General features: G+C 38.8%; 2 protein-coding genes across 4 annotated transcripts in view; one reads left to right on the top strand and one right to left on the bottom strand.

Moving 5' to 3' along the window:
- Positions 1-26,637, bottom strand: part of CENPP (centromere protein P) — a 280,354-nt gene that overhangs the window by 124,898 nt on the left and 128,819 nt on the right. The gene's annotated exons all lie outside the window — the stretch shown is intronic.
- On the top strand, positions 130-26,545 carry ASPN (asporin). Its single transcript, XM_010375106.2, has 8 exons — positions 130-391; positions 7,740-8,022; positions 12,210-12,322; positions 16,506-16,719; positions 18,046-18,156; positions 22,520-22,613; positions 23,327-23,465; positions 25,720-26,545. Exons 2-8 carry the CDS (start codon positions 7,767-7,769, stop codon positions 25,915-25,917), a joined length of 1,125 nt encoding a protein of 374 aa, XP_010373408.1. The 5' UTR covers positions 130-391; positions 7,740-7,766; the 3' UTR covers positions 25,918-26,545.

Raw genomic sequence — 26,637 nt, 5'->3', positions numbered from 1 at the left:
AAACTAGGTATTTCTTGAATGACTCCGACTGCACTTTCAATGGCCAGTTGCCATGCATTATTAAACTTTTTTTTTTTTCTTCAGAATCTTCCAGTAGACGTCTAGAGTTTAGCTAGAAGTCTTGGCTACGATACAAACAGTGATGGAAAACACATGAGCAGTAACAAGTTTTAATCTTGCTCCTCAGTACTAACATGGACTAATCTGTGGGAGCAGTTTATTCCAGTATCACCCAGGGTGCAGCCACACCAGGACTGTGTTGAAGGGTGTTTTTTTTCTTTTAAATGTAATACCTCCTCATCTTACACAGTGTCTGAGAACATTTACATTATAGATAAGTAGTACATGGAGGATAACTTCTACTTTTAGGAGGACTACTCTCTTCTGACAGGTATGTTTCATGTCTATCTTACATGTACCAATGTATACTTTATAGTCAGTACTAAGGAGACATTAATGTTACTAATAAATGCTTATAAATCATATGATAAAGTCCAAAGCTTATCTCTATAATTTCTTAAAAATCAGCATTTAAATACAAACCTAAATTTGTACCTACAATTATTCTAGTTTTATGTCTTATCTATAATGAATTTATTTTAAATATAATTATGTGACTTTTTTTTCAGCTAAGTGAAAACCTGTCATTATGCTTTATCATAAATGTTAACATGATTGATTTTAAAAGTCATTTAAATAAACATCTTGTGTGTTTATCTAGGAAAATAACCTTGCTACAATAATGATCATGAAGTTTGGGGATATCACAGCTATATTAAATGAAACAGTAAATATATTTTTCAATATTTAAGATATTTTCTAATGTGTATTTAAAATGTGTGAATTACTGAAATGTCATTTTTACTTATACATTTGAATATTCATATTTTTCCTTGATAAATGTCTTCCTTATTGTAATGAAATGGCACTGAAAAGTTTAAATGGAAATCTATACAATTCCAAGAAAGAATACTTATTAGCAATAGTTTAGCTAGCACTATATTCAATATGAAAGATTAGGAAATTTTCACAGCATGTATACAGTCAGAATTTAACACTTTCAAAGATTTCCTTTGTCCACTCTCAAAGTAAATTTCTGATTAAATTTTAGATTAAAAAATTTAAGCAATGTATTCAATATTCTACTCCCTAGTAACCAAAATAGTGCACAGCATTCTTTCATGTTAATCTATTCAAAGGTGTGGCACCCAAGAAACAGTGGCAACATGGTGTAGGGACTGAGTCATAAAGAACCTGAGGGGGTTATATTTCCCTAAAAATGAAGTTGTTTAAATCCAAGAATGAAGTTGTTAAAAGAAAGAAAGAAAAAAAGAAAGAAAAATCAAGCACAAGCCCACACACATAAAAGGATCCTGATGTTTTTAGTTTGTTTTTTGGCATTAAGGAGTATAGTGTAGTAGTGGAAAGAACAGAGGATATATAGTCTTCTGTTACAACTACTCAATTAAAAACAAATATTCTGATAACTGATCTGAGGTTTGAGACAAAAACGATTAACTTTACAAGTACAAGTCTTGAAGCACTGTGGGAAATATAAAAATGGAGAAGGAGGAGATTTTGTTTTTTAAGACAGTAGCATGGTTGCTAGACATATGGAAAAATTAGTGAAGGGAAAAATTAGTATAAAAGGAAAAACAGCCAGAATGCTTCGTCAGAATGCTAGTTATACTTCTAAGGTAAAATTAACTACTCTTTAAGGAAAGTGCTACCTTTATCAGTATCCATGAACAAATGGTGCTGTGAATAAGTTTCCAAATGCATGCTTGGGCTTCTAACTCATTTGTTAGCTTACAAGGCTGTGCCCTGATTATATCTGAATTTGGTTTGGATTCCTTCTGTGAAATAGATGGAGTACGTTACATTACATTTATATACTGAAATCTGCTACTGGTACCTGTGAACTGATAGGCATGTTTAAAGCAAGGGAAAAAGTTGCCAAGCGGGCCTTTAAACATGGGATTTAAAAGCACAGTGACTTATTTACCTAATAATAGTGTCTGAGAGGAAATACCATTTCACTTAGACAAACTTTCCATTCTAAGTTTGTAGACCAGTTAAATGGAAAAAAGAAAGCTTATGTGTTTCTTAAGCTATATTTCCAGTCCATATGTTATGAACTCTTTTAAGACCTTGGCCAAACCTCCTTAACTAGGCTTTTCCAGAGGAAAGTCTGTTTACTGTCTGGAAGTAACTATGAGATTAAAATCCATTTAGAAGGACATGCAGTCTAGTGGAAAGCACAACCAACAAGCAGTGAGGAGGCCAGCCCTCAGCTCCACCACCTCCAGCCAGTTCTGGACACTCACTGCCTCAGCTTTTTCTCAGTAAAAGACGACCGTGGGGGGAAGGTCTCAAAGGCCTCTCTTAGCTCTAGGCTGCTATGATTTATTAGTAACAGCGGTAGCACTGGAAGAATACTCCAAATAGTATTCTGATTAAGAGAGACTTGAAACCAAAATCCAAAGCTTTCCATGAGTGGAAAACACTGGCAAAACTGGTCTAAATCAGGGAAATATTGAGTATTCCTGAGAAGATTTAATATTTTTAAAGGTTTTAAAAATAGAATAATCTGAACACTGCCAAAACTAATAAAACAGAGGTTATACCTCATTCATAAACTCAAAACAAGCAAAAGTCATATCATTTTAAATAACATATAATATTCTCTACATTCCTTCTGTATAATAAGAAAAAATACTGCTATCTAGTTTTCCCTCCTAGACATTCCATTATTTTCCTATTGGTAAACAGTTGCACACTGAACTGGGGGAGGTTTAGGACCTATCCTTAACTTGTACTTATTAACAAAGTGGTGGAAGAGACGCAGCAAGAGACTCAGGTAAAAAGTGTAAATAACAAATTCCTCATGGAATCAAGGTTGGCCTTTTTTCTTTGCAAGCAACCAGGATAAAAGAATGCAAAAGATTAGATTAATTGTATAAGGCTAACAGAAGACAGAACTAGCAGAGAGAAATGAATTTTCCAGAAGGCATTTTTGAGTTTCCATATACAATCTTTCCTAACAGCCATGGATGGGCAACTGTGCAAGAGGCTGCCTTGAGGCAGTGTCCTCTCCCTGGAGTTATTCAAGCAGCGTGGATATGCTCCCTGTTCCAAATGTTCTGGAACCTTCACCACCAGGAAGAACTCCTGTTTCAAAGGTCTCCATCTCTTACTCTCCAGGAAAGGGCCCAACTGCTATATAAAAGTGGCTGCCTCCACAGCTCAGCAACTGAAATGCTTCCCAACAACTACAGATAATGCTACTGCCTAAAACTTGCAGGCAGAAGTCTCCATTTCATATTTTCATTTTACCTCAGTTTTGATTAAAGGCAGTAACTTATCAGTCTAAGAAAAGAGGAGAGACAATGCTTCTCCTGATGCCACTAGGGGGCTGGTCAGCAGCCCTGAGGCGGGGATGTGGAAAAAAGCAGGCCCACTACTGTTCCACTCCCTGCCTTCCCTGCCCTGTGTACCTTCTCCTTCTCCTCTCAACTGTCAGTTCTGCTCCTCACACGTGATTCCGTTCCTCATCCTGAACCTCAACTCAGGCAACTGTGCAAGCCTCTTTTGACGGTGGCACGAGGCTGAAGGCATCTGGGAAACCATTATGTGGTGTGCAAAGGAGCCGAGGCCAGTCCTTGCTCCCAATGCCAGGCCACAAGGAACACCACGATGTGTTCTTGGCACCCCACTTTGGATCTCTAACAGATTCCTGGTGTTTTACTTTTTTTTTTTTTTAAGTTCCATAGTTTTTGGTTTCTGCATTTTGGATATATTATCTGTTAAATAGGGTTTTCTGGTCCAGACTGGGAACGTGAAGTCCATATAGTTCAAAGATTCTATGGGAAAACACTTAAACTAAAACAATCAGGCTGGGTGCAGTGGCTCACACAGTGGCACTTGGGAGGCCAAGATGGTTGGATCACTTAAGGTCAGGAGTTTAAGACCTGCCTGGCCAACATGGTGAAACCCCGTCTCTACAAAAATACAAAAAATTAGTCGGGCATGATGGCACATGCCTGTTATCCCAGCTACTTGGAAGGCTGAGGTGGGAGGATCACTTGAACCTGGGATGTGGAGGTTGCAGTGAGCCAAGATGGTGCAACTGTATTCCAGCCTGGGCGATAGAATGACTCCATCTCAAACAAACAAACAAAAACCCCAAAAAACAAACAAAACAGATCAACCAACTTAAAAAATAACCTTATCAAAATCTTCATTTCCCATTGACCAGAACAAAAATGATTAAGCCTCAAGAAACTGTGAACCCCAAAACAATTTCCCAAGTAGGTGCTATTGTTTGACTTTTGGCTAGAGATAGGTGAGAATAGTGTGTATGGGAAACCTTTGATTATACCAACTCCTACCAAAAGTGGTAGGAAAAGACAGCAGTATATGTAGTAATAAAGCAAAGAAAATTCTGTTGGCAGACTGACATTTAAAATATTTTAAAAGCAACATAATTAAAAAACTATGCATGAGAAGAAAAAAATGCTTTGCTTATAATCCCATTATCCCTCTTGCCAGGTTTGTATATTCTATTTCAATCTTTTTTTCATGTGAATATATGTTTTTATAAATGTCTTTAGTTCTATTGGTCTCAAACAGTAAACTGAGGGTTATGCATAGACAGACATGGTGAAGAATTTTACTTTCAAAGCTCTGGGTCCCACACATCTAACGTTAAAGCCCCACACCCCTATTCCTACCCCATAAGTCACAGTATATAAGGTTTACATTGTCTATTTACTAATCTAGGCATTTTATTTTTTAGTTTTTCTATTAATGCACCTGACATTCAAGTGTTAACTTTACGATCTCATATTTACCTGACAGTAGTTGATCAGGAGTTGTGGGTTTTTTATTTCTGAGTAGGGAAGTGAGGGAGAGAAGAGGATGGGGAGGAAGGTGTGCTCTACTTTAAGAGATTCAGAATTCTGACAAGTGACACTGCCTGGGGTACAGTGGGTGCTTGGCAAATGCCCACTGAATAACTCCAGCAACCTCAAAGAAAGCCAGAAACAGGACCTCAAATGACATTATAATTCTATAGCTTCTTGTTGCCAAGGTCAGACAAGGTCAAGGGCAGCTGTGCACCTAGAAGACAGAGCTGTAATGCAAGAATGTTACAGAATAAACTGGAATCAGGGGCCAACTTTGATTTAGCTAAGGACCAAGAGCTGACTTTTCTAGGGAATGAGTATTTTGAAGGTTGAGGCAAAGCTGGGCACTAAACCTTAAGGAGTCAGGAGCCACCCAACAGCCTTAAGTCAAAACACATAATGAGTCAAAGTTAGACAGCCAGCCAAGGCACAGAGACAATGTGCCAGGGACAAAGTGATATTGAAAAGGAAGCCCCCAGTAACCTTTACCAGGACCCCATACAGGATTCCCAGGATGACTGGAATACGAAACATCAACCTGCCTGCCAGCAGGGACACCCCACACCTGCTACAGAACAGTGGTCAGCCACAGTTGGTGATTTCCACCTGGGGCTCTCCAACAGAAGCCACTGGACCCTGTGTTGCCGGCACAATCTCTCACCCTGTACTGCACAAATCTGACCTCACAATCATTCTATTCTCTACCTTCCAGTCCAAGCTACACAGGTGCTTCTTTATGTACAGATGTATACAGGACAGGAATTTGTATACTGGTTAGATAACAAGAAATGACAGAGTATGCTCATGAAGCCACGAGATTTCTGGATAAAATAACTGAGTCCCCCCACATGAGCTGGAGCAGAAGGCAGCACAGAACAGGGAGTTGGGACACATGAGCCCTAGCTCTGGCTCCATTTATATTTGGTAGGTGACTTTGGGCAAGTCACTTAAGCTCTTTACACCTCATTTCCTATGAGGGATGAGTCTAGAATAACATCTGAATTGACACCTCCACAAAGCAGTGTACAGATGGGAGGCTAGGGCTAGTTTTGAAATGGGAATCAGGAGAGGATTATTAAAATATAAAAAACTCTTGCCATTCTCAGATCTGTCCCGTAATCTCTTTCCTAGCATTAGTGTGGATTATCACAGGAATATCACACATACCTGACCAGTGCCATCCAGCTACCCAGTGGGCAAATGTTCATGCCACCACTTATATTTTTGGAGCATATGAGGAATTAAGTAATCATCAGGTTAATAACTAATGACAGTAGGACATTCTAGCCCTTGTCTGGTGATTAAAAAAGACATACCACATATAAATGAAGATATTAATTAAGTTAATGAATTCATTCTTGATTTTTAAATCCAGGAAAAAGCAGGCCCGTGGAGAGATGCTGAAGCTGATTTTTTGGTTCTGGGAAATTGTAACCAGTTGGGATTTGGAGGGGTAGGTCTTCCTGAGGCTGGGCCAATCCCGGCTGATTATGTGTCTTTTGGAGCTCAGCTGCTCTCTGGCACTTGGACAATGGCGGGCAATGGCAGGCCTGGGGGACGATTTAGGTGACCGTAGCCTGGTGGACTGTTAGGGTCTGCGGAGCCCTCTGCTGTGATGGTGAGTGGATGCCCTCTTGCCAGGACTCAGTTTCACCAGCGAGTATCTCTAGGATGCATCTATTTTGAATAATTTCATGTTTTTAATTTTTGAAATTTTTGAAGAATATACACATTTCACAGATGACAATTTAAAAATTATGAGAATATACACATTTCACAGATGACCATTTAAAAATTATGATATGTAAATATGGCAATAAATCGATGCTCTGAAGGTTCTCGTTTGTATAGTTCTGTTTCGTGTGCATTTTAAAAATGCAGCTGAAAACAACCTGGCCCCCCAAAAACAAAACAAACAAACAAACAAACAGAACTCAGTGGAAAGATGAGTAAGAAAGAACAGTCTGGACATCAGACAGTTTGGATCAAATGCTAGACAATGGAACAGATTAGAAGGAAAAACATACCAATTGTGGAAAAAGTGACCAACTATGAGAGTGAGGTTGGGAAAGGTGGAGAGAAATCAGTTAAGGAAAAATTCCAGATGTTGTCTAAGGAGACAATGAAGACATTCCTCCTTCAGGGACACTGAATACATTAAGGCAATAGAAAGATTTGGAGAATACAGAGTTAGGTAAGATAATCTGTTTCTGTTTTTAAAATGTTTATTAGCTTTTTCATTGTAAAGGTAATACTCATTGCTCATTATGAAAGTTAAAGGAGAAAGGAAAACACAAGTCATCTACGGTTCTAGTAACCAGAGTTTATCATCAATCAGGCATATTCCTGCCAGGTTTGTTTTTGTTTGTTTCTGAGTGTTTGTAAGTATACAGTTTATGGATTTTTTATATTTGCTTTTTTTTATTTCACAAAAGATAATATCCCATATTTTAAAATGTCTTTGCAAGCATTTTGTGGGTTCCAAAATATTTCATGGAATAAATATACTCTTTTATTTTACTATTCCCCTTTAACTATTGTAATTGTCTCAAATATTTCTGCTATTATACTTCTGTGATGAACATCTTTGTGCACTTTAGAAATGTTTCCTGAGACTACATTCCAAAAAGTAAAATTACTATCTGAAAAACAGAGATATTTTTAGAGTTCCCAATGCACATTGCTGAATTGTCTTCCAAAAATCTGTATAAATTTACTCACATTAGCTAAGCAATGGACAAAATGTCATTTCATTGCACTCTTGCCGGAACTGAGTAATGTATATATGCGGGAATTATATCCATTTAAACTTAATATCCAATTTCTGTTTAGTCCTAGACCGATCTACACTAAGACACCATGAAGGAGTATGTGCTCCTATTATTCCTGGGTTTGTGCTCTGCCAAACCCTTCTTTAGCCCTTCACACATGGCATTGAAGAATATGATGCTGAAGGATATGGAAGACACAGATAATGATGATGATGAGGAGGAGGAGGACAACTCTCTTTTTCCAACAAGAGAGCCAAGAATCCCTTTTTTCCCATTTGATCTGTTTCCAATGTGTCCATTTGGATGTCAGTGCTATTCACGAGTTGTACACTGCTCAGATTTAGGTAAGAATATAAGCCAATTTTGTTTTGAAGAATAATAATGCTATTCTGACAATCTGAAGGATGGAAAAAGTCTTCATGGAAATTTCAAAAATAATCTCACTGATTGTACAAGATTTTTTTCATTTAAGTTTTCAGGTGGAAAGTACAGCAAACCCCAAAGTACATCCAAACTTTTTTTTTTTTTTTTTTTTTTTTTTTTTGAGACGGAGTCTCGCTCTGTCGCCCAGGCTGGAGTGCAGTGGCCGGATCTCAGCTCACTGCAAGCTCCGCCTCCCGGGTTCACGCCATTCTCCTGCCTCAGCCTCCCGAGTAGCTGGGACTACAGGCGCCCGCCACCTCGCCCGGCTAGTTTTTTTTGTATTTTTTTAGTAGAGACGGGGTTTCACCATGTTAGCCAGGATGGTCTCGATCTCCTGACCTCGTGATCCGCCCGTCTCGGCCTCCCAAAGTGCTGGGATTACAGGCTTGAGCCACCGCGCCCGGCCCAAACTTATTTTTAAAATTAAGAAAATCAGAGGAAAACTAAGGGAATGTTGTACATAGAACATTTCCTTCTCTTCCCCAGTTAAATCAAAGCATTTAATTTTAATTCCCTTCAGAGAGAATGGACATCACATGCAGCTCTATCTCAGGGTGTTAGCAGGTTGAGACTGTACTTTTGAGTAAAACTCCATGATAACAAAATAAGCTGCGTGTCTAGAACAATGAAACGAGTTACAAAAGCTTGTGAAATCTCTAATCTACACCTTTTAAAGATAATGCTTTATTTGCTTTTTAACAATTTGGGTTTAAAACTGCCTAAGAAAAAAGTGGATAAAGTCTTTTTAAAATTTATAATTCTTTGCTGAGTATTTTCTTTAATACTTCTAATGAAGGAGCACTCAAGAGCACACCCATGCCCTGTTCAGGGAGGGGACATGATGGTAATGCATATCAAGAGTTGTTGTCCTCAGTTATTTCCAAGAGGGGACAGCTGAGACTGACCCCACTGTGGAGGCCAAGGTCTGGCACACAACTCCCACTCAGGGGCTGACGGCCCATCAGGGTCACTTCATGAGTCTGTATGAGCAGATGTCTTGAAAAGCATTAGACTTGCTTCCTACTGCCATAGCATTCATGGCAAGAGTTAAAGCTTATAATAATCTACTCTAGAGACCTTAATGAAGTTTGTCATTATATGACAAAATGAGAGGCAAACAAAAAGCATTCAGAAAAAGGGGAGACTAATATGAGCTAGACTTACTAGTAAAGTCTAATGAAATAGGCTAGGAAAGAAATGGGTCTTACGCTTTACCTATGGAATTATCATGAGAAAGAGATTAAGATGCAAGTACTGTTTGAGAAAACTTGTTCATGCAGAATGACTGTGGAAAGAGCAGCAGGAACAAGAAATGCAGAAGCTGAGACAGATGGTGGGTGCGAGAAGAGGTTAGTTAGGGAATACAAGAACGTACTATTGTACTAAACTGCATCTCAGACAAGAAAAAACATTACCTACTATCAGTCTGCAGAGTGGGTGCATGTTAAAGCACTTTGTAAGTCAAAATTCCAGATAAAAATATGTGTATCTGCTATGACTCCACTAGATGTAAACTGGGTTGGTTCTGGGTAAGATGGCGAATAAGGACACATTTATCTTTAGTGCAGACCACCCCCACGTGCTAGCCTCCATATGTGCCACGGCAGAGCAGTCATATGCTTCCAACATTTAGACCCTGGAAGAGACACTGCATAAAACTGCTCCAGTACACACTTGTCACCAAAGACCTGAGAAGCCCAACCTACCTCACGGCAGGAATCTGGTGTTCCCATCACACACTCTTCCGAACATTTAGCTTTGAAAAAACTCTAGTAAACAAAATCCACCTAAGGATATCTGTGACAGTCAGACATGCCATCAGCATGCTGCTGCAACCACCCTACCTCCCCCAAAACATGACCATAAAGAGGGTCTGGGCCCTTATCACTCTTCCTCCCTCAGGAGATGAAACTCTTTTCAGAACTTCAGTTTCATCAGGGGCAGGGCAGAAGTAGGTTTGTCAAAATCTGTGTTACCAGGAGGATCCCTTCTGTAGAACCTCCAGTTTCCTATAAGACTTCCACTTCATTTTCTAAAACCAAAATAATTTCCTGTGTTCATAAAAATGGCAAAATTAATCTATTCTAACAAACAGAACTGCCCCGCTACCTTGCTAATTCATCAAGTTAACCCCCTTCTTCTTCCCACAGAGTTAAATTTCTTGAGTGTCAATTTGATTTCATTATTATTATTATTTTGTTTGTTTGTTTGTTTTGTTTTGTTTTTTTGAGACAGAGTCTTGCTGTCGCCCAGGCTGGAGTGCAGTGGCGCGATCTCGGCTCACTGCTAGCTCCGCCTCCCAGGTTCACGCCATTCTCCTGCCTCAGCCTCCTGAGTAGCTGGGACTATAGATGCCTGCCACCACGCCCGGCTAATTTTTTTGTATTTTTTAGTAGAGACGGGGTTTCACCGTGTTAGCCATGATGGTCTTGATCTCCTGACCTCGTGATTCGCCTGCCTCGGCCTCCGAAAGTGCTGGGATTACAGGCGTGAGCCACGGTGCCCGGCCTGTTTTATTATTATTATTATTTTTGAGACAGAGTCTCCCTCTGTCACCCATGTTGGAGTGCAGTGGCACTATCTTGGCTCGCTGCAACCTCTGCCTCCTGGGTTTAAGCAATTCTCCTGCCTCAGCCTCCCGAGTAGCTGGGACTACAGGCATGTGTAACAAGGCCCAGCTAATTTTTGTATTTTTAGTAGAGACGGGGTTTCACCATGTTGGTCAGGCTGGTCTTACAACTCCTGACCTCAAGTGATCCACCCACCTTGGCCTCCCAAAGTGCTGGGACTACAGGCGTAAGCCACCACGCTTGGCCAATTTTAAAGTATGGAAAGGAAAAGTACACAGAGCTGTAGGATAGAATGTTGATATTCAAATACTAGATTTTCAGTTCTTCAATTTTTGGCTATTAAATGACTATACTTCAGGAGTGAGGACGGTTCTATCAAAAGTGTACTGACATCCAGGCCAAGGCAGGAGGATAACTTGAGTCCAGGAGTTCCAGACTAGCCTAGCCAACATGACAAAACGCTGTGTCTACTAAAAATACAACAATTAGCCAGGCATGGTGGTACACATCCTAAGCTACTCGGGAGGCTAAGACAGGAGAATTACTAGAATCCGGGAGGCGGAGGTTGCAGTGAGTTAAGATGGTGCCACTGCACTCCAGCCAGGGCTACAGAGCAAGACTGTCCCAAGAAAAAAAAAAAAAAAAAAGAATTATGTATGAATCAGCATGTGGAAATCAAACAATTTACAACTAATTAGAGGAATTAATTAAAGGAAATGGGTGGCAAAGCTTTTGGTAATATACATGAAAAAAATCTAATTTTTCTATTTTCTAAACACAACTTTCTAAGGCTTCTTAAAATGATTAAGACCTGGCCGGGTGCAGGGGCTCACAACTGTAATCCCAGCACTTTGGAAGGCCCAGTCGGGCGGATTGTGAGGTCAGGAGTCTGAGACCAGCCTGACCAACATAGTGAAACCCCGTCTCTACTAAAAATACAAAAATTTGTATTTTTGTGGTGGTAGCACACGCCTGTAATCCCAGATACTCAGGAGGCTGAGGCAGGAGAACTGCTCAAACCCGGGAGGTGGAGGTTGCAGTGAGCCGAGATCACACCACTGCACTCCAACCTGGGCAACAGAGTGGGACTCCATCTCAAAAAAAAAAAAAAAAAAAAAAAAAGAAGGAAAAATTATCAAGACCCATATGCTCCAATTTAGCACTGTAACAGCCTGAAAATTTGCAAAGAAAGCTAATATTCCTCAGCCAAAGGTACATCAACAGAAGATGCACCTCAGTGCTTGATCACCTTCTCACAGCCACCAGGGAAGCTCCAATTTATCTCCTTTTATTCCACCTTAGAGGGGATGAGTGGTGACAGCTATACCAATCTAGACACCTTGTAAAAATTAGTAAGTTACTCAAAAAGGTCCTGAGGTCTTCCCCCAAAACAATGTTTTTTTTGTCATCTGTTATGACTGTTAAGTCATGTGTAACTTGATGACAATCATGGGTTTAAAAAAATGTGTTTCTACCATATTAGTAATCTCATCTTCAGCATGATTCTCTACTATATAATATGTTTGTTTCTTTCTAAGGTTTGACCTCAGTCCCAGCCAACATTCCATTTGATACTCGAATGGTTGATCTTCAAAACAATAAAATTAAGGAAATCAAAGAAAATGATTTTAAAGGACTCACTTCGCTTTACGTAAGAATATATCCTCATACTTTCAAAGATTTAAGTGAAAACTCTTTGCTATAATGATTAATTATATAATCTTTGCTATAATGATTAATTATACTATGTTAGCATAAACAAGTATTACTTTTCTGTATGTAAAGAATGACAAAAATCCCTGCATTCAACAGGGTTCTAGTCAATTAAAAATTACAGATTTCATTCAATTAATAGTCTAATTCAATGGATGCTTATTAAATAATAGCCATGTAAAAGGCAGTGGGCTGAGCTTAATGGTCCTCAAATAAGCTTACAATCTATTCAGGTAGTAACGGTCACTATACATTAAAATGAACAAGAAAACAATTCCTTACAGCAATCATTAGCAAACAGTGTAAGAAGTCTCTAACCGAATGTGTGAAGACACCACAAATCTCTAACAGCAGCACACAGAATATATCTGATTGATTAATACATACACGTATGGCTTCTTTATTGGATCTTTAAAGAGGAAAAGAATTTTTCTGTACTATACTAGTATCATTTTAATATTCTAGGATTTAAAAGATTACTACTTCCACGTTTAACATTTTGGGCTGGGTGTGGTGGCTCATGCCTATAATCCCAGCACTTTGGGAGGCTGAGGCGGGTGGATCACTTGAGCCCAAGAGTTCGAGATCAGCCTGGGCAACATAACAAGACTCCACCTCTTTAAAAAATATAAAATTAGTTGGCATGGTGGTGGTGCATGTAGTCTTAACTGGGAGGTAGAGGTTGCAGTGAGCTGTGACTATGCCACTGCACTCCAGCCTGGGTGACACAGTAAGACCCTGTCTCGAAAACAAAAATAAACCAAAAAACCATTTTGAAGTTTCTAGATTTTAGCAAGTACAATTTCTGACTTAGCCTGAAATTGGGTTTGGAGGAGCGCCTCATTTCCCCTGCCACAGCTGTAGAAGTATCACCACCTCCCTTCAGCACAGCTCCAGCCTCGCTGACTCCGGCGTGGTGTTAGCGGAAGAGCTCTGGTTCTGTATCGTCTGAGGTGGTAAGCCAGGCCTGGCTATTCCAGGCCACTTCCCCACACTCTCAGGCTATGCTGGAGAAAGCAAATTTAAAGTCTGTCATCTCTAGGTAAGCTAAAACTAAGAGAACAGGGTAGAAAATACCATAACCATACTAGCCCCTTGCTACCATGCAGGCCTGGCTCTGTTCCTGTGGCTGAGAGATGAGGGGTCACCAAGCCTCCGTCACCCTGGGTCAGTGCAGTGGACCCTCTGGCCCATCCCTTCCTCCATGTCACCCTGGGATCGAGGCATGTATGCTGATCATACTTAAGGCAGACTGAGGGATGCTCAATCCTCGCATCAAGCCTTCCTGCAAAATCCAGCTCTCACACTGCACTGTCAGGTAGCCAGCACCTTGTCTGCTCTTTTCACTTTCAAAGTGTGTAGGCAGCTCAGATCTGGTAAGGCTCCATATCAATATAAAAGAGCAACTAGAAAGGTGTATATTTATAAGTTAGGTCTCACTAAAACACTAAGACAATCAGAAATGACACAACGGATTCCACTGAGGATTCACCCAGTCCACCCACTAACTTTAGGCCACAGAATCTTTGGGAGAATGGCAAGGCCATTATTCTACCATCAGAAGTTGGAAATACAGCCTGTTGATGTGTTTACCACTTCTTCAACCCCTTTTCAGCTTAGATAACCACAAGAATAATAACTAATGGCATATTTAATACTGTGTCTATGAAAGTTTTAAATCTGTCATATCATTATTTTATTACATTTTAGGAGCATTCCAGGGACTTAGCCCATATGTATTCTTGTTATTCACCAGGAAATGAGAAACTAAAAGGTATCAGGATCTTTCTTAGACCTACTTGATTTTCTTTGAGAAATGCATGTCAGGTATAGAGCAATGGTGGGGAAGCCCCCAGCTGTTAAGTAGTATTACTGCCAAGCTACTATTAGCAGACTGACCCGACTGACCGGGTGTACGAATGTAAATCACTTTTTAAAGTACTTTAAAAATATATATAAAAGTATAAAAGAAGAATAAAATGCTTTATACTTGAATTGTGGGTATACCATATAATTACAAAACATTCATATAATTATAATATCACCTTATATATGTCTTTTAGGAGACTCAAACTATATTTTAGACATTCTACAAATTCTCTGTTATGTTTTAGGTGCTTATTTGGCACTCAGGTTCTTACACAAAGGATGATACAGTCAGAGCAAAATCACTGAACACACTCACAGCCCTCCCAGCTCACTTCCAGCCATTATCAGACACATGTGGCATGAATCACTGTCCTACTACTGAATGGGTAGGCTCTTCTCATCTTCTGTCCTTACACTGTTTGTTAATGATGAATTGGAGGCTCTGTGATCACCAAGTCGGCACTGAGAGTGCAGTTTAACTGGATCACTTAGCTCACCATGCAGGGCAGCCCACCATGTGGCGCGGCTCTTACTAGTCCTGCGCAAAACCTCTTACACAGTTTTGTATTACTTTTCCTTCCTTTTACACAGTTCCAACAACTGCATGTTTTAATCAGGAAAAACTAACAAAAGCCCAATGCACTAGACTTGGATCTCATTGACGCACAGGTTCACTTTGTGGTGGGGTCTCTCTAACCCTCACTTGTTGGGTGGCATAGGCAAGTCACCTTTCTTCACTTTATGCATTTCCTCTTCACTAAAAGGAAAGTAATAATTCCAGCTAAATTTACCTCATGGAGTCAAGAGAGGATTCACAAACCATCTTGATGATCCACCAAGTTGTTAAATTCCCCTCGCCTCATTTTTCAGTGTAACCAAAGGAAAAGAGAAGATACTTTTAGTTGGCATCACACACTCAGAAATGAGGATATTTTACCAGTTGGTAACAAAATGTAGTTTCACCTCTTCTCCTAGGCTTACCCTTTCTTGGTGAAACTTTTAGCAATAGTGATCTATCTGGAATTTCCGGAGGGTGAGAAAAGGAAAGCACAAAGGGCCAAGAGTGAGATGAGGAAACGTGCAGATAAAAGGAGTTTACTGAGCAACCAAAATGTGTATTTCTGCCATGGAAAAACAACAACAATATGAGTAATACCAGTGAGGCATATTAAACCAGTCTGGAAACAAAGGGAGATTTTTGTGAAATGAATTTGAGAACAAAATCATAAAATGAATGAATCTAGAGCTGCTCCTTGAGAAAATCAGATGACCTGGATTAGTAAAGAGGGACAGAAAGGTCCTGAAGACGCTCAGTGACCTGTCATCATTCTTGGTAAACATAGAAAATTCTCTCTGAATAATCTGGCAATGAGTAAAGAACTGAGCTATGTTCATTTTGCAATGCAAATCGTTATCAGATGTGTTACCAACATGTCCCAGAGTTTGCCTAGGACATTCCCAGTTTTGGTTCTGAAATCCCCACATCCCATAATGTCATGATCTGGGCAGACTGAGATGGCTGGTCACCCAAGCAGCCATGCACCCTTGAACATGTTGCAAAGGACTTGGTAGCAGAGAGCACACTCACACTGGTATGAGCTCTTTTTACTCTCTGGAGTTACTAGACCCCCTCTGGAGGATGCTGTCTTACTGCCCTGAGAAATATCCAAAAAACTGATAAGAGATTGAGTCATTTCTCAGGATCCATTACTATCTCCCCAATATGTAAAATATGCCAGAATGCCGAGAGTACTTTGTAGGAGATTTTTCCTTTCAGGTCTCTGTTCTGGCAGAAATGGTAAACATTAGTAAATATGAAAGAAGTGAGGTTTTCAAAGTAGACAAAATCATGCAAAAGTATATTTGGTGTGCACTAAACATAGTTTTGCAGAGTAAATAGATTTTAAGATAAGATAAAGATAGTATTGTTGGTCACTTCCCTGAAGGGAAATAGGAGGCTGAGTAGAGGCTGAAGCCTTAACCATATGAATGTATTATCTATTCAAAGATTTAAAAGATGCACTTCTATCCAAACCAATGACACAACATTAATTATTATAGCTCTGCACTTTTCTAACTCATTAGTAAAAATTTTTTTAAAGCTTAGATTGGGCTGGGAAATTTTTTACATGGGTGATCTAGTACACCAATGATATAAATTATACTGATTTTCATGATTGGCTAATCACTGTAGAATACTGGTAAATCAAATCCACTTCCTAATATTGTGTAACTTTCTATGCTTGATCAAGGGTCTGATCCTGAACAACAACAAGCTAACAAAGATTCACCCAAAAGCCTTTCTAACCACAAAGAAGTTGCGAAGGCTATATTTGTCCCACAATCAACTAAGTGAAATACCACTTAATCTTCCCAAATCATTAGCAGAACTCAGAATTCATGAAAATAAAGTTAAGAAAATACAAAAGGACACATTCAAAGGAATGAATGCTTTACATGTTTTAGGTAAGTTTTTCAAATGAATGGGACATCTTGAAATTATAACAAACAGATATAGAACACTTTATTGCCATTCTTAAGAATAATTTCCAAAATTAATTTTTGAATATAATAATCTTTGCCTAGATAAGCCATTTATAAATCAATTAAAATGTCCAACAAAATTTTTAGCACTTAAAGAAAATATGACCTTTGTAATACTGTCTCTCTTTCCCTCAAGAACCTCCTTTGAGGCCAGGCTTGGTGGCTCACGCCTGTAATCCCAGCACTTTGGGAGGCCAAGGCGGGCGGATCACCTGAGGTCAGGAGTTTGAGACTAGCGTGGCCAACATGGTAAAACCCCGTCTCTACTAAAAATACAAAAATTAGCCAGGCATGATGATGGGCGCCTGTAATCTCAGCTACTCGGGAGGCTGAGGCAGGAGAATTGCTTGAACCCAGGAGGCGGAGGTTGCAGTGAGCCGAGATTGTGCCACTGCACTCCAGCCTGGGTGACAGAGCAAAACTCCATCTCAAAAAAAAAAAAACCTCCTTTGAAAGACTTAGCGTGGTTTCTGTTTCTGACCAGACCCTAATTAATAAAATATAAATTATTCTTATTTAATTTAAAGGTAGTATTTTTAATGTATTGTATAAGCTACTCAAATATAATATACAAAATTAGTTCGGATATTATTTAGAATGTGCACCTAACATTTGGTTATCTGCTTTAAGATTATCGATGTGAGGAATTTTTTGTCTTATATTTAAAACTCTACCTGATTTCTAACACCCATCATATAACCATGCCATCTCCTATAATATCCATTCAAAATTCATAACCAATAATACTAATTCATTTATTCATTTAATTCAACCAAGTGCCTGGCCTCACTTACTGGCATTTCTTCAAAGTTATATTTCTGCTGACAAAACAATAATTTATAATTGACTTACAATTTTAAAAAGTTTAAGACACAAACATGTACACAGAAAAATAAAAGCATTTTGGATTATATGAAGGATGATCTTTTTTGATGCACTATTATAATAACAAAACCTTAATTGTGCTCATGTATGGAGGAGAGTGAAAATGTCACTGATTTGGTAATTCAAAGTGAATAATAGTGAACTTCTCATATATTCCAGTTTACATAATACAACGCAGTATTTTTCTGTTGCTGACAGAAAGGACAGTAGATAGACAGAAGCAGATATACTGAGTGAGAATGAGCCTAAAGGACGAAGGTCACGCTTCTTGGGATATTCATTCTTGGGATGTGTCTCTCTGCACTGTGAGTTTCCTTTATATACAACCTATGTGTGCTAAGTCATGTCATTCTCCTCCGACAGAAATGAGTGCAAACCCTCTTGATAATAATGGGATAGAGCCAGGGGCATTTGAAGGGGTGACGGTGTTCCATATCAGAATTGCAGAAGCAAAACTGACCTCAGTTCCTAAAGGTTTGTATTTACTTTATCTAAGATACGGTATTTTAAAGTTGTCACCTTTCAGTAACGATTAAATCAAATAATGGAAACTGTGCAGTATACACTATAACTAGAAATCCTTGCACCAGTAAATCTGGTCAATGTAGTCTACACACACATAAAATGCCATATGTAGTGCTTTTTTTTCCTGACAGAATTAAGCCATAATTTTTTTTTACTCCACTAAGAATAAACACTAAGAAGCAATGAACTTTTAATTTTCCTTCTCTTTCCTGACATTTACTCATTTATACCTGCCATTCTGTGAAGTACCTGTTAGAGGTGGGAATTCTATACGGAAGAAAGCAGAGAAAGATAGATGGGGCAAGAGACCCTGTCCCCAGGCATTTAGCCACAGTTTGAGGTGGAGCCTATGAGGCCAGACTGGGCAGCCCCTAGCTCTGGCAGGAATGGCATCCAGCTTCTTCCCAGGTATACCGTGAAGATTAATGGACCAATACACAGAAAGGTTTGGGGACAACATCTAGCAGATAGGAAGTGACCACCTGTGACATAATCATTACCAAGATGAGCACTGTGCTCTTTATCATGGCTTTGTGTGACCCAATGCTAGCACCTCAAGTAGAATGCTCCTTAAGTCTGCCAGATGACCAGTGTTCTAACCCGTTACTTCCAAGCTCCCTGTCTGATGATTAGCTGCATAGGACTGCCTTTCTTGGAACTCTTGCTCAAAGTCTTGTTTTCCTTATTCCCAGCAAGGGCACACGCTCTCTTTGCTTGATGACTAACTGGGTCAAAAATAACCCCTATGATTAACAACATATTTTTACTTTCCAACAACTCTGTCTTTCAGTATCCATGAGTTAAAGCAGCAACTTCATCACGACCCCCTCTAATCTACTCAGCTGACCCAGAAGATCAATAAAACAAACATACACAGATAATTTAAAAGACATAGTAAAGCTGTTATTATTAATCAAGAGGTGACCTTTTACTTAGGTCACCTAAAGATCATCTAAAGTAAAAGAGGAAAGATAATTTTTCTATCCAGGAACACAACAGTTTAATTCAGAACTATAGAAATCCAAAAAACCATCTTAGTCTAGCTTTAAAGGAGGTGGATGTTTTTCTACAAGAAACCAACAATGTTACATTTACCTTCCCATTTTAGAAAAACAAAAAATGCAAATGCTATCCAATAAGTTAAACATATAAAATCCCTTTCATATGCTGGAAGCTGACATCCAGTAAAGGAGAGTGAAGACAAGGAAAAGAAGAAGGTAGAGGGACGTGAGGAGGGCAGCCTACAGGGCTGGAGGAGGGAGCTGCTGCTGTTCCAGGCCGCATCTCCTGGCATGGCCATTCTTTATGTTCACACCAGAAGACTTTCTACACTGCAAAATTCTCTTTATATTTCAAAGTGTATCTTAAAAGTAAAGGTTTAACTTCTCATGAAGTTTTCAAGATTCTTTCAAAGCCAAAAGGAATCTTTAGAAATTTAAATTGGAATCAAATCTCTCAACTTAAATAACTATTCCTTCAAATCCCTTTGACATTCAGAATTCACTAACCTGTGAAAGCTGACTGCCTGCATGGCATAATCCAGTCAATATTACCCTCTGTGGCAAGATTAAAGGATGTAGATATCCTGAGGGTCCTCACCAGACCCAAGAAGTTATCACGTGGACAGGAAGAAAATGTCTTCTTTCCTATTCGTTCAGGAAGTTCTACTGCATAATGATACTGTGTGGGGAAGAAGGGAGACCTGTTTGAAGACAGGGTGGGAATAGAAATTCCGGTACAAAAGCGTGCTAACATTTGTCAGCAGTTACTGAGCTTCTGCCAAATTCACACCTCTGCTCGTTTACCCTAGAGGCTACACTTCACTCTTCTCTCTGGTTACCTACCTTCCTCATTTCCTAAGGGACACAACAGTTCCCTCAACTTCTACAAGTCCTCTCCCAGAGATTTCTCCCTTCTGACTTTGTACAACCTATTCTAGAATAGGCTGGCACATTGCATCAGCTATTTTTCCAGTGATTTTTGTATGTATGATGGATCTGCTCAATTAGAATATAATGTCTTTGAGGACAGAACCTTTATTTACATACTGGAGGGTCCATATAATCATTCCATAAATACAATTAAGCTCAATTAATCACAATTTAAGAAATTAGAACCTTCTCAGTTTAGAAGAATTATTTTTCTGCTCCCTAATTTATTTATTTTAAAATTCAAAGTAGATTCTGTAATCAAAATAAATTCAGTCATGAAGACTATTGTTGCTACTCATAAGGATGTTTCAATTATCTTCATCAGTCTTTATTGCTAATATAGAAAGGAAATATTTCATCAAGAGTTGAAACAAGGAAAGCATTTTCCAGCTAGCTAACCAGATACTTGGGTTAACAAATAATACTTTGTATATAGGGCTAACAAAATGAGGTTTGATGGAATCTTCTGGTCAGTCCCTTTTATTCCAGCTTCAGTTCATCTGGGGAGAGTGGGGGTCAGGATATGCCCCCGTGAGAAGAGAAGGAATAATTATTCACTGGGCACCTGCCATGTGCGGGGGTACTACAGATACACTTAGTTTACACAAAACTACTGCTAACTGAAAGAACAGAGCCAGGCACAGTGGTTCATGCCTGTAATCCCAGCATTTTGGGAGGCCAAGGCAGGCGGATCACTTGAGATCAGGAGTTCAAGACCAGTCTGGCCAACATGATGAAACCCCATCTCTACTAAAAATGCAAAAATTAGCTGGGTATGGTGGTGCACGCCTGTAGTCCCAGCTACTTGGGAGGCTGAGGCAAGAGAATCAGTTGAACCTGGGAGGCGGAGGCTGCAGTGAGCCAAGACTGTGCTACTACACTCCAGTCTGGGTGACGGAGTGAGACCCTGCCACAAAAAAAAAATAAATAAATAAATAAATAAAGAAAAAAAGAAAAAAGAAAAGGAAGAATAAATACTGCAATGACCCGAACATATCAAATAGAGTAAAAATCCATGTTTATAATCGTGTTTTAAAAAAAAAAAACATATAAAAAACCTTAACTGGTCACCTCCGGGCATTGCATGAATTCATTACTTGAAACAATCAAGTTTTGCTGCCTTTTCTATAAAAATAATCTTACAAAGCAACCAAATAATTAATGAAAGAAAATTCTTTAGAGAAGAGTTCCAACTAATAAATCCATAAAGAATGACATCAGGAAGTCACCGTTTTCCAATTCCTAATGAGAGAACGGATCTAGGCAACAATCGTGCATGAATGCTAAGACCTTCAGGTGAAAAGCTGATTTACTTCTATCTGAATGCATCTCTGGATCTGACTACCGGGGCACAGGAAGAAGTTAAAGGATTCTGATAAATGATATTACATGGAAGCTGTCAGTCAAATCCACAAAAGGAGTGTCTCAAACAAATTAATAATATAGAAATAAATCAACAGAAGAGGGAGAAAAAAGGAGGGAGTATGTTGTACATTAAGAGAGATTTCAAGAACGATAAGAAACAAATGTATTCTGTAAACTTCATTTAATCCTAACTTGAACAAATCAACTATAAAATGACATATTTGAGACAACTGGGGAAACTTTACTATATTAGATGACAGTAAAGAATTTATTAATTTTGTTAGATGTGATATTAACAGGGTGGTTATGTTAAAGAAAAAAAAAAAAAAGATGACCTTATCAGTTACAGACATCCAGTTGAAGAATTTATAGATGAAATGACATTATGTATAAGATTTGACTTTAAATACTCCAGCAAAAGAAATGTGGCAGAATAAAAACAGATAAACAAGTCAATAAATAATTAATAGAGGAGATGAAACAAGATAGGAAAAATGGAGATAACTGCTGAAGCTGAGCATGGTGGTTCATAATACTAGTTTCTATTTTTATGAATGGTTACAATTTTACCATAATAAGAAGTTAATAAATACTAGGTATCAGGCTGGGTGTGGTGGCTCTAGCCTGTAATCCCAGCACCTTGGGAGGCCGAGGCGGGTGGATCACCTGAGGTCAGGGGTTCGAAACCAGCCTGGCCAACATGGTGAAACCCCATCTCTACCAAAAAATACAAAAAATTAGCCAGTTATGGTGGTGCGTACCTGTAATCCCAGCTACTCAGGAGGCTGAGGCAGAAGAACTGCTTGAACCTGGGAGATGGAGGTTGCAGTAAGCCGATATCGCAGCACTGCACTCCATCCTGGGCAACAAGAGTGAAACTCGGTCTCAAAAAAAAAAAAAAAGATCAAGTACCTAAAAAGTTGCCTAAATCCATAATCTGAAACTTGAAAAGTAAACAAATAGTCAATGGGGCTTGGTTATACTTGACTTAACATACATCTTTCTCTTCTTATTAGGCTTACCACCAACTTTATTGGAGCTTCATTTAGATTACAATAAAATTTCAACAGTGGAACTTGAAGATTTTAAACGATACAAAGAACTACAAAGGTAAAGATTCCCAAAATTTTAACTTAGAATGATACCTCCTGGAGAATGTGCACAGGGACCCTGGTAGAGATCACTGTCTGTTTAGCCAGCTGCTGCTGGAACTGAAGAGTGTGAAGGGAAAACTAGAAAGAACCACCACTGGCCGGGTGTGGTGGCTCACGCCTGTAATCCCAGCACTTTAGGAGGCCAAGGCGGGTGGATCACAAGGTCAGGAGTTCGAGACCAGCCTGGCCAACATGGTAAAACAAAAATTAGTCAGGCATGGTGGAGGGTGCCTGTAATCCCAGCTACTCGGGAGGCTGAGGCAGGAGAATCATTTGAACCCAGGAGGTAGAGCTCGCAGTGAGCCGAGATCGTGCCACTGCACTCCAGCCCGGGCAACAGAGTGAGACTCTGTCTCAAAAAAAAAAAAAAAAAAAGAATAACCAACATTATTACCACCTCTGCTGATAGGGGCAAATCAAGTGAAAAGAAGAAAATGACTTTTCAAATTTCCCTTTTGTTAAATTTAGGTTAAAGAATTTTCTGACAAAACTGGGAGATGGTTGTTACATACTGAAAATAGGTTATTAAATAAAGTCGTGAAATATCTTTGTCTGAACATATATATAAATAGGACAGGCTTATATTCTAACTAGTTTGTGGTGTTTTCAGCTAACTCTATCACACCTAACTATCTGTGTAAGACTTGATGCATTTTATGTCATTTTTAGGCTGGGCCTAGGAAACAACAAAATCACAGATATCGAAAATGGGAGTCTTGCTAACATACCACGTGTGAGAGAAATACATTTGGAAAACAATAAACTAAAAAAAATCCCTTCAGGATTACCAGAGTTGAAATACCTCCAGGTAAAACATTCTACTTGTATTCAGTAGGTATCAGTATTTCCTTTAGTTTTTATAACACACTTTAGCATACCTCAAGCAAAGACCAAGTAAGCAGCAAGGGTGATTCAAACATAATGACTCTCCAGGTTGCATGAGGTGTTTTAACAAGTAGGAGAGCTTTAGGAGAATGGTTTCTACATCGGCGTCGCAAGAAAGCTCAGGCTCCATTTCCATCTTTTGGTTTCTCCTGTTGAAACTGCTGAGGACACTGTGGCAAAGCCACTGGCACAGTTAATTTCAGATTTTAGGGCAGGGGTGGCTCTGCAGAGGCAGGACTAGTCAGGAGGACATGGAGCACGGTCACGTGTCCTTTTGATCTGGAAACATTTCTCAAGGCACAGCAAGAGGATTAGGCTCCCAGTATTTTCGCTTTCAGTGTGGTGCCAGGATAGACATGTATATGTTTTTTTAAAACATTCCAACCAGAATACAGTATATAACCAATTTAATGTCACCATCTGGAGCATCATGAGTTCCCATTTTGTCGTTTGTTGTTATTCATTATTAGAAATCTTTTCCTTCCAATTTGACAACTCTTAACTGGCTGGGAGGGGTCACAGATTTCTTGGAGAATCTAATAAACACTTAAATCTTCCCAAGAACAAAAGTTTTCATCTTCAAAGGAGCTTGAGAACAAAACTGGGCATCAAGCCACTTTGCCTCTTCTTTCTTTCCAATGTATCTTTAAATGAGTTTCGTTCACTGTACTCCTTTGAGATACAAACCATCAAAATGAATGTAATATAGGCAGGTGCTAAGCTCAAGGTGACAACTTTTGCTTTGACTTTTCCAAATGCTGCATTTGGATGTCTGTTTAGCCAGTGACTACAAATTGAGTCTGTCCTCTCCCTGATGTCATTTCTGCTTAATTTGCTCCACAACTCTGCTTCCAGCTTCTGGTCTTTCTTAAATCTACCTATACTCTTGCTAGCATTAATTAAATGAATAGAATTGTAACATAAACAGAAGAACACAAGTCATAAGCATACACTTCAGTGAATGCCCACAAAGTAAACACACTGATGTCCAGCAGGTTTTCATTCCCCAGTGAGATCAGTACTATGGTAAACTATACCTTGCACTGATATTGAGCAGCTGGGGGACTGAACACCAAACTTAAATGTTTTAGCAATGCCTAGAATTTTCATGATTGGGCTCGTATCAGTCTTACTAAGACATAAAGGCAGAATCTAGAGGTAACAACAGCCAGGGAAGATATACCAGTTTGGCCAGCAAAAGGCTTCTCTTCAGCATACCAAAACGCTGTCAGTGAAGTAGATTGCTTTTATTTCCCAGAAATCTCACTGTTACCAAAAAAGGCCAAAGAAGGAATTAGAAAGGCTGTTAAAGGGAATGAAGGAATGTTCCTCTATTTACCATACTTTTTGAGTAAGAATTTAACTTGAAAAGACATGTACACGGCCTATAAAATTGTGACTTGTCCACTGGTGTACATAAGTTTGATTTCAACTACTGATGCTATATTACAATTATGCATTTAAGATGTTGATAGATCTTTCTATAAAACAACTTACAAAAATTCTCCTTTGGTCACAGAAAATGCCAGCTAATAATTCTTCACAATCATATTGTGAGCCTAATTCTTGCAGCATTAAATTTCATTCTTCTGATCATTTCTAATGTTTTAAATTCATTATTGTAAATATGGCACTGAAGTAACCATATATATATATACACATAAATACGTATATTTAAAAAAATATATATGTATTATATATATGTAAACATGTATGTATGTATGTATGTATGTATCTATCGATCGATCGATCTATCTGGAGAGAGACAGAGACAGTGACCCATGTGACCAGGCAGAGCCAGGCACAGTGGCTCATGCCTGGAATCCCAGCGTTTTGGGAGGCCAAGGCAGGCGGATCACTTGAGGTCAGAAGTTCAAAACCAGTCTGGCCAACATGATGAAACCCCATCTCTACTAAAAATGCAAAAATTAGCTGGGCATGCTCTGGGCCTTGGCAGGAGTCCTTCCCCAACACTTTTGTGTACAACACATGAGTTTGAGTTGTTATAATGAGTATTTAACATGCATAAGTGAGTACATCTACTTTACCTGGAAATACTTTCAAGCCAATGTAAAATAAACAGAGGAATAAACCCACAAACAAATGGTGACTACAGAGTATCTTCCGTTTACATTTACTGGGTATTTTTAATCCTTTCTTTTTTCCTACTACAACAGATAATCTTCCTTCATTCTAATTCAATTGCAAGAGTGGGAGTAAATGACTTCTGTCCAACAGTGCCAAAGATGAAGAAATCTTTATACAGTGCAATAAGTTTATTCAACAACCCGGTGAAATACTGGGAAATGCAACCTGCAACATTTCGTTGTGTTTTGAGCAGAATGAGTGTTCAGCTTGGGAACTTTGGAATGTAATAATTAGTAATTGGTAATGTCCATTTAATATAAGATTCAAAAATCCTTACATTTGGAATACTTGAACTCTATTAATAATGGTAGTATTATATATACAAGCAAATATCTATTCTCAAGTGGTAAGTCCACTGACATTTTATGACAAGAAATTTCAACAGAATTTTGCCAAACTATTGATACATAAGGGTTAAGAGAAACAAGCATCTACTGCAGTTTCTTTTTGTGTACAAATGATCTAACATAAATCTCATGCTTGACCATTCCTTTCTTCATAACAAAAAAGTAAGACATTCAGTATTTAACACTTTGTTATCAAGCATATTTTAAAAAGAACTGTACTGTAAATGGAATGCTTGACTTAGCAAAATTTGAGCTCTTTCATTTGCTGTTAGAAAAACAATTAACAAAGACAGTAATGTGAAGAGTACATTATACTATTCTTATTCTTTAATAACTTGGGTAGTACTGTAATATTTTTAATCATCTTGAAGTATGATTTGATATAATCTTATTGAAATTACCTTATCATATCTTAGAGTCCGTCTTTATGTTTAAAACTAATTTCTTTTTTTTTTTTTTTTTTTTTGTTGAGACGGAGTCTCGCTCTGTCGCCCAGGCTGGAGTGCAGTGGCCGGATCTCAGCTCACTGCAAGCTCCGCCTCCCGGGTTTACGCCATTCTCCTGCCTCAGCCTCCCGAGTAGCTGGGACTACAGGCGCCC

The sequence above is a fragment of the Rhinopithecus roxellana genome, chromosome 16 (assembly GCF_007565055.1).
Source record: "Rhinopithecus roxellana isolate Shanxi Qingling chromosome 16, ASM756505v1, whole genome shotgun sequence".
In the NCBI taxonomy this organism is placed as follows: domain Eukaryota; kingdom Metazoa; phylum Chordata; class Mammalia; order Primates; family Cercopithecidae; genus Rhinopithecus; species Rhinopithecus roxellana.
Note: the sequence above shows the minus strand (reverse complement) of the source record. Positions and strands in the feature narration are given on the sequence as shown.